This window comes from Geospiza fortis, unplaced genomic scaffold (genome assembly GCF_000277835.1).
Source record: "Geospiza fortis unplaced genomic scaffold, GeoFor_1.0 scaffold173, whole genome shotgun sequence".
Lineage (NCBI taxonomy): Eukaryota > Metazoa > Chordata > Aves > Passeriformes > Thraupidae > Geospiza > Geospiza fortis.
This window is the reverse complement of record NW_005054334.1, coordinates 3,182,450-3,190,420: the sequence shown is the minus strand read 5'-3', so window position 1 is coordinate 3,190,420 and position 7,971 is coordinate 3,182,450. Positions and strand designations below refer to the sequence as shown.

Here is a 7,971-nt window from a genome sequence, read left to right as displayed (position 1 = left end):
AACAGCCCCTCCTGCGGCCGGCTCCGCACGGGCTGCGGGGGGGAGGTGGGCTCTGTTCGCTGGGCGGCTGGGGAAGCCCCCGGCGCTGCCAGGGGAGGGTGCCCGTCAGGAGCGGGCGGCTTCCGGAGGAGACGGGAGAGCCATCCTTACCTGGTGCCTTGATCTGCTTCCCGTTCTCCTGAGCCGGTAGCAGCGTGACTTGGCCCCGCACTGCTGCTCCGCGATGGAATGTTTCAGTAGGGAAACGTGCCTTTTTTCCTCGGTGTTTTCCAGTAATTGCTTTCTTTCCTCCATAGCTCTGAAAAGGCTGCGTGAAGCTGCCAATAGCAATGATTTGGACACAGGTAAGGCTTCTGTCAGTCCCACTTGGGACCTCTTCTTGGAAGGGCAGTGTCTTACGGGCTCACTTTTGGAGAGGAGGAAGTGAGCGCAAATATATGGACAGGATGGTTTAGATGCTTCAGATCTAGAAAGTGCTTTTTTAAATGCCAGGTTTGTTCTCTGAGCAGAGTGGGGCTGGTTATTGTGTTCACTTTTTCACTGCACCTGGTTCATAGTGTTAGTTTCAGTCTGCCTGGAGCTAAACTAGCACTTCACTGTCCCAGCTGTTTTGGTATATTCTTTTGCCCAGTTGTTAGCAGCAAGAGAATAATGTTTTGATTTAGGTGGAAAAGTTACTATTATCTAAGCCATACCCTGTATGATGAGGCAGCATGACCCAGTAGATTAGACCGGGCCAGAGCTGGACTCTTCTGTTTTCTGCAAAATTCCCTTGTCCATAAATTCTGCTTTCCAGATGTCCAGCCTCAACACTACATCTTTCTCTCTCAGGCTTTGTTAATTGAAGCATATCAGAGTTAGTTTATCAAAATCTAAAAGTTTTAATGGCTTTTGCAATCTGTGCTCCTACAAAAATAACTTAATGACAACTTTGCTAGGTGCTGGCTAAGAGTAATAAAAGAGTAACACACTATTTATAATTAATAAATATTTATTGAATATGACTAAACAATCAACTTAAAAGGTAATTAAAACCATTAACTAAAATTACTAAATGTTCTGACATTTCTGACAATTCCCCCCTTTGGAAGTGATCTTAATTTTCCTTTAAGATTACTTCCACTTATATCATTGAGTATCTAGCAAAACTTAAGCCATTAAAATGCAAAAATTTTGTTTGTGTCTTGTAATAAGATATCATAGATCATTCATTCCAAGTGAAATTCCAAACTGGGGTATTATCTCTTTTAACAATACCTTGGTAACTTCTCTTGCTTTGTTGGTGCAAGCACCTATACAAAAAATGTGTCAGCTAAAGCCAATAGGTATCAATATCCCTCTTGTCGAGGTAACTCACAAAAATCCGTTTGCCTGTATACTCCAGGACAGTTTCCTCTTTTTGTAGTCCCTCAAGGAAGTCTTTTGTACGGCTCTGGCTTGTGTTGCAAACATATTTTACACTTGCTGGCTACACTTTTGATTCCTGGTATTTTTACACTAATTACTTGATGTTTCAAGTTACTTCTAATAGCTTCTGCTCCCCGATGTGTTTCTCTGTGTTTATCTTTGGCTACTTGTCTCATCACTGCTTGAGGTACTATGTGTGGTATGTCATTCCATTTCTCTTTCTTTTGGCAATATAACATCAACTCTAAAATACCATTTTGGTGAAAAATACCATAAACTGGCCATTTTTATTTTTATTATCTAATAGATAATCTAGCCGCCAGAGAATACAATATTCTGTTACCTGTGTCCAACTTGAATTGCTTTAAAATTCTTTCCAGTGCTGCAAAATACAACCTAAAGGCGAACATTTGGGTATTTCCCCTCTTCCTGGGCTCGAGAAGAAGGGAAGCCCACAGTAAACAGGAATTCCAGCAATGACTAAAACGGACACGAGAGAGCGCTCTGTGCACACCAGTACAGTTCCAGTCACTGGAGCAGTAGCAGCCGCTGAGCTAACGACAGCAGAGCTCTGAGCAAACAATCCTTGCTTTGACAATTTACATTTCCCAAAACCAAACACTTACTACACACCAAATACCCTAAAATTCACATACAACGGTTTCAACACTCTTACAGCCAACGAATTTTCATACAAACTCAGTTTGTGCTTATGACACACTCACATTACCACACACTTGCATTTTCCAGCACTAACAGATATCATAGGCTTTAATAAGCACAGCAGTATCTGGGCAAAGCCCTTCCACAGCGTGGCTCTTTATGCAAGCAGCACTGTCTGACTAATCTGTGGGCAAAGTAGAGGTTGAAGACTCAAACCATACCTTTTGATAGTCACTTATATAGTTTTACAATTACAGTTTTCCAGCCAGGCAGTGGGACTCAAACACAATTCCATTAATATTCACTTACAGAGTTTTACACTAACTTTTAATAGGAAATAGCCAATTATATCATCACTTTCTTAACTCTTAATATGTTAGAGAGTGCAAGGTTATGATTAGGTATACCTTTTTAAACCTTCAGTAATGTCTTAATAAACTCCCAGGGGTTTTTGCCTTGAACTCAGCTGGATCAGAGGATTGAAAAATTTCCCTGAAAAAAGTCTCAGTGTGCACCAAAGTCCTTGTTCCTGTAAGTCTGTGGAACATCAAATGTGTTGTCTCACCTGGGTCACCAGTAGATTGTTACCAAATCCTTCAGAATTGTTGGGGTAAATAAACGCCTCTAACACTTTCTTTTCCGTGTTAGCGCATAAGATGTTACTTTGTTGTTGACCAGGAGGGATTTGTGTGGCTCACAAAATTCTGGCTTCCACTCAGACACAGATATAAAACTTCTTCACTTCTTTATACTTTTTAGCAAACAAAGAAATTAATGTTCATTGGTTGTAAATGACATGATTCTCTTCTATTAATTAGAGTACTCTGTCCTCTATGTGGTATTATTTCTCATTTCTCATGCTAGTTAGTCCATATTTTTAGTCTTTTTCGTATCTCTTTCCTCTGGTAGGGATTTTCCAACACATACACTGAGTCTTTGTTAGTCCCTTCTTTATCTTCTGGTTTCTGCAAAGTCCTTGTGGTCCATAAATTCTACATTCACATGTCCATCCTCAACCATACATCTTTCTCTGGTTTTGTTCATTGAAGCATATCAGAGTTAGTTCATCAAAAGTTAAAGCTGGTAGTTTCCCCAGGCTATGTTACTACAAAAGTATGTTCTGAGAGCTTTGCTAAATACTGACTAAGAATAATTTAAGAATCACACACTCTTTATAATTGCATGTATAGATTATTATCAACTAAAGCAATTAATTTTAAAGTTAATTAAAATCACTAACTAAAATTATTAAAAAGTTATGTAATTTCCAACAGGAAGATGAAGGAATGCAGTTTTATGAAAGTCTTGGTTTCAATCCACATTGGATTTGATAGACAGGTTCCCATGTTTACAGTCCTCTTGTCTCTTGTTTACCCTGCAACTTGAGGAAGTGTGCTATGATTAATTTATTTTTCATCAACAAGTAAACATCTTTGCTGTTTCCTGTGGTGGCACTGGGTGGAGAGGTTATGTCATTCCTACTTGGTTCAGGGGAAGAGTAGTTAAATTGTTCCTATATGGTTCTTACTGGGGCACTGTCAGTCTCCCATTTTTTCTTTTGAAGTATCAAACATTCAATGTTAACACTGCTTCCATTTTTTAGGTGTTCTTTTCAGTTCTGTACCACACTTGAAGTAGGGTGTTTACAGGAAGAAATTCAAAGGTGGCTATAATTTACTTTCTGGAAGCTGAGATGAATGGTGACTTTCAGTGGCCTGAAACAGTCTCGACTGTTGTAGAATATGCTGTTTAAAGATCTCAAAATGTAGTGAACCTGTCAGCATTTTTAACAGCTGTAGAATGAGCTCTGTTTTACACACCAGGTAGTATATCAGGGTGATCTCAAAACAGCAGAAGTAACAGCCCTTACATATGCCCCTAACACATGTGGTGTAGGTGCTATTTTTATGCCCCTAATCTTTCCACCCTTTACTGATCCCTTTGCTCGGCTCTTGGCAGGTTGGTGCATTCCCCTGCTTGCTTCCCAAACTGTAGCCACCATTGGTTAGGAAGGGGCATAATCAGAACAGGTGTGAAGAAGTGGCTTTTCTCACTACCTGTGCTTACACTGTGAAACTTCTGACCACGGGTCCACATTGCTGTCAACGTTTACACAGGTGCAGAAAATGACCATGGAAATCCACAGAGAAAGCCTGTGGAGGGGTAGTAGTAAGCACAGGATGCTAATTCCAGCTTAGGAAGTGCCTGAGATGCAGCTGACTAAAGCCAAGAGTTAGCCCCATGTCCTTCCTATCCTTTTGTATTCTTCTTTAGGTGTTCACTGCTGATTGTCCTTGGAGCTTGAAAATGTGGCTAGGTGGATTTTTAGCCGTTAGAGCTGTTGGCTTATCTTTTATGGCAACGTGTGGAAGGTGGTGAAGGCTGAATCAGAGGGTGGAGGTTCTGCTGAGCTAGGATACTGGTGGGAACTGGTTCAAGTCCAGTTGACTTAGCAGCTGACACCACTACCCCCAAAAGAGCAGATAGCATTACCCCTCTGACCAGGTGCCCCTCCAGCTTACCTGCTTTTTTCTCCTTGGTTCTGTCAGTGCAGCAACTCTTGGAGGATGGGGCTGACCCCTGTGCTGCAGATGACAAAGGCCGGACAGCCCTGCACTTTGCCTCCTGCAATGGCAACGATCACATTGGTGAGTGGGGAGGGGAGTTCTGTCTTCCAGCCTCCCCCGCTGTGGCGGGGATTTTGAAGGGTGCTCTTTATTTTGCTTCAGCACCTGTCAGAGGTTGCTCTTTTCTGTTCCTTTTGTGTCAAAGTTGCCAACTCTGGCCCCAGGTTTGCCATGTCTGCATGCTGGAAGGGGAGCAGTCCCAGTTCTAGGACTGTACTGGTGCAGAGGGAAGGGTTTCCTTCCTCCCAGTTCTTCGCGTCAGGGAGCCCAGCAGTGGCACTGCATGGCTTTGTGCTGGGTCCTTCTGCATTGCTGTGCAAACCTCTGTCCCTATCTCAGTAAGGAAGCTGATGAGCAGAACAGAAGCACCTGTAAGGCAGCCTGCTGGCTGCTGGACCTGTGGGGCAAAGCGAAGGGACTGATATGTCTCTGTTTCCTTGTTTCTAGTCCAACTGCTTTTGGACCATGGGGCTGACCCAAACCAGAGAGATGGGCTGGGCAATACTCCCTTACACTTGGGTAAGTGCCACACAGGTGAGCTTTGCATGCAGAAAAATGAGGTGAGAACCTCCTTACTGTTCCTTTCCTCTCCACCTTCCTCTTGCCTGTGCCTCACAGAATGCATGCCCAAATTTAAGGACCTAGGAGGGACTCTTTGCATTTCATTCAAAGAAAAGGTCAAAGTCAAAGAAAAGGTTTGAAAAAATTGATTTCCTTCCCTCTGCCAGCCCCAAGGAGTGCAAGATCTGTTCCAGATAGAGTAGTCAGGCTTGAGTGGGTGGGTACCTTAGCATTTGGGCAGTTCCTCTTTCCTCTGGCAGAGAAGCCCTTTGAGAAGCAGCAAGCTCTGTATTTGAGCAGAAACTCATTTTTGTTTGTACCTCTGAGTTGTGTGTCCTGTGTTTTCCCTCCCCAGCTGCCTGCACGAACCATGTTCCTGTCATCACCACGCTGCTGCGCGGAGGTAACATCTCCTCTATAACAGTTACAGCCTGTTCCCTTCCTGCCCTGTTGAAACACTCCAGGGACACCAAATCCTGGTGACAGACCTCACTGTCCCTGCTCGTGCATCTTGCAGGGGCCAGAGTTGATGCCTTGGATCGAGCTGGCAGAACCCCACTGCACCTGGCTAAGTCAAAGCTGAATATCCTGCAGGAAGGATTTTCCCACAGCCTGGAGGCTGTACGCCTTGAAGTGAAACAGGTAAAAGGAACAGCCCCATGTTCTGGTAGTGGAGTGCAGCCCCTGGCAGCCTCCTGCCCCCTTTACTTAAATGCCTGTCTGTAGGCTCTTAACTGCTGTGGGAAGCGTTTGACTTCCATTTTCAGAGACCTTCCTTTTTCCCAGCCTCTACTTTTATTTTTTCCAGGGCCTCCCTTGGCTCTGGTAAGCTAAGGATGCATTGAGTGGATTCTTGGGCTATATGGAGCATACTCTTTTCTTCAACCCGATGTAAGAGATGCCTTGTGGCAGGAGAGGGACGAGGCACGAGGCTGTAGCTGTGCTATACACATTCTCTGTATTCCTAATACAATCTACCCTGCTCCAGTATGTAGACGCATGGAATAGGAAAGCACTCCTGGGCCTGCAGATGCATGGGGCATGGGCCTCTCTTCAGGAGCCACATAGACACAAGGATTTTTATCCTCTGTGCATGAGCAGATCCTGCTGGAATTAGAAGTCCCTGCTCCTCACAGTGAGGCAAGCTAACTAGCCATAAAGAAAAGTTTGGTGCTTTCAGGGCTAGACCTTGTGCTGCTTCAGCTGGGCTTATCTCTCTTCCCTGTTCTTAGCAGGCACAAGGATCACAGCTAGTCCATCTGTGACTGATGAACGCTTCTGGTGACTCATTGGACTCTGATGCTGCCATTAGTGCCGTGTAGTTGCTTTGCCTGGGTTTGTCTCTAGGGGTCGTGTACTCTGCCATGTTCTGCAGCTTCAAGGCTGTGTGCTTGGCAATTCAATTTTTCCTGTAGAAACACTCCAGCCCGATGCAGCTCTCTGATGTTTGCCTCTTATGCCCATTTGTTTCAGATTATCCAGATGTTGCGGGAATACCTGGACCGCTTGGGGAGGCATGAGCAAAAGGAACAGCTGGATGACCTCTGCTCCAGGCTACAGATGACTAGCACGAAGGAGCAGGTAGGCAGGACTGAGCTACTCTGACTCACCTCCTTGCATTGGGGCTCCTGCATTTGGGAGAATGCAACTGCATGAGCAATGGGGCATTGAAGACATGGTTATTGCTCACAGTTGGGCAAGTGGGCAAGTTACATGATGACTCAGGGTACTCCTTTAGGTGAAAATTCAAAATGCAGAAAGTATCACAGTACTAAGCAGCAGGGAAGCTGAGGATCAGATGGGCTGAGGACAGTCAGTTTGAGGCCAGGATCAGCACAACTGCACAGGCTTGCAGGGCCTGGAGGTTTTTTCCTACAAAAGACTGGCCCCTAGAAACAGGCTTAGAGGAAATAGCCCTGATACCATATTTGAGTTTTGGGTAATGTAGCAACATGCTTGTATTTTAAGGACAGGCTAAATCACACAGAATGGAGGTCAAGCATCACCTCTTGAAGAATGGGAGAAGCTCCTATTGCCTTAGATTAGGGCTTGTTTGATGATGAGGACAGTAGCTCTTCTACATGATTGTTGGCACCAAAAGGATCCTGTTCTAGTATAAGTTCAGCATGGGCATTACTGGCAATTCTAGTGCAAGGGTGGTCCCTGCTGCATGGAGGTTCCTTCTGTGGGGCTGGGTGGCTGCACAGCTGCATTCCCCTCCCTGATGGCCATCTGTATTCTTCTGTCAGGTGGATGAGGTTACAGACCTCCTGGCCAGCTTCACATCACTCAGCCTGCAGATGCAGAAGATGGACAACAGGTAATGGGCTGCCAAATCATCTTCCTGAAGCAGCAGGAGAAGCCTTAGAGAGAAAAGGAAGCTGAAGTTTGCTTCTCAGATCACTGACTAAACATTGCTGCCAGCAGCCATTCCTGCCCAGACTGACTCTCCAGTGGTGCTCAGACTGTTCCTGTTGGTGCTGCCACAGCTGCCCCACGGGAGGGCAGCAGGCTTTGCACAACAAAGGCAACAGACAAGAGTGCTGTAGCTGTGACTTTGAAGTAAAAGAGCTGCTCTACTTTTTACCTGATGGGCTGGCGATGAATAGGGTACCCTTTCCAGAGATATTTGCCTTCTCCTAAGTACATCAGCTCAATGTAGGTGGTGACCAATGCCATGTGCAGTTACCAGCTCTTACTAGTGCACTCTACA

At 44.9% G+C, this 7,971-nt stretch overlaps 1 protein-coding gene across 2 annotated transcripts in view; it reads left to right on the top strand.

The window, feature by feature from the left end:
• Window positions 1–211: 211 nt before the first annotated feature.
• ANKRD54 (ankyrin repeat domain 54) overlaps window positions 212–7,971 on the top strand; it is a 9,004-nt gene continuing 1,244 nt past the window's right edge. The window contains exons 1-7 of one of the 2 annotated variants that reach the window (XM_014307351.2): window positions 212–344; window positions 4,620–4,718; window positions 5,145–5,216; window positions 5,614–5,661; window positions 5,776–5,900; window positions 6,732–6,839; window positions 7,508–7,971. The exon at window positions 7,508–7,971 is cut by the window's right edge and continues 1,244 nt beyond it. In XM_014307351.2, coding sequence (XP_014162826.1) covers window positions 224–344; window positions 4,620–4,718; window positions 5,145–5,216; window positions 5,614–5,661; window positions 5,776–5,900; window positions 6,732–6,839; window positions 7,508–7,582 — 648 coding nt within the window. In that variant the 5' untranslated portion in view covers window positions 212–223 and the 3' untranslated portion in view covers window positions 7,583–7,971. The remainder of the gene's footprint in view (window positions 345–4,619; window positions 4,719–5,144; window positions 5,217–5,613; window positions 5,662–5,775; window positions 5,901–6,731; window positions 6,840–7,507) is intronic. The other variant, XM_031057696.1, reaches the window with a different exon arrangement.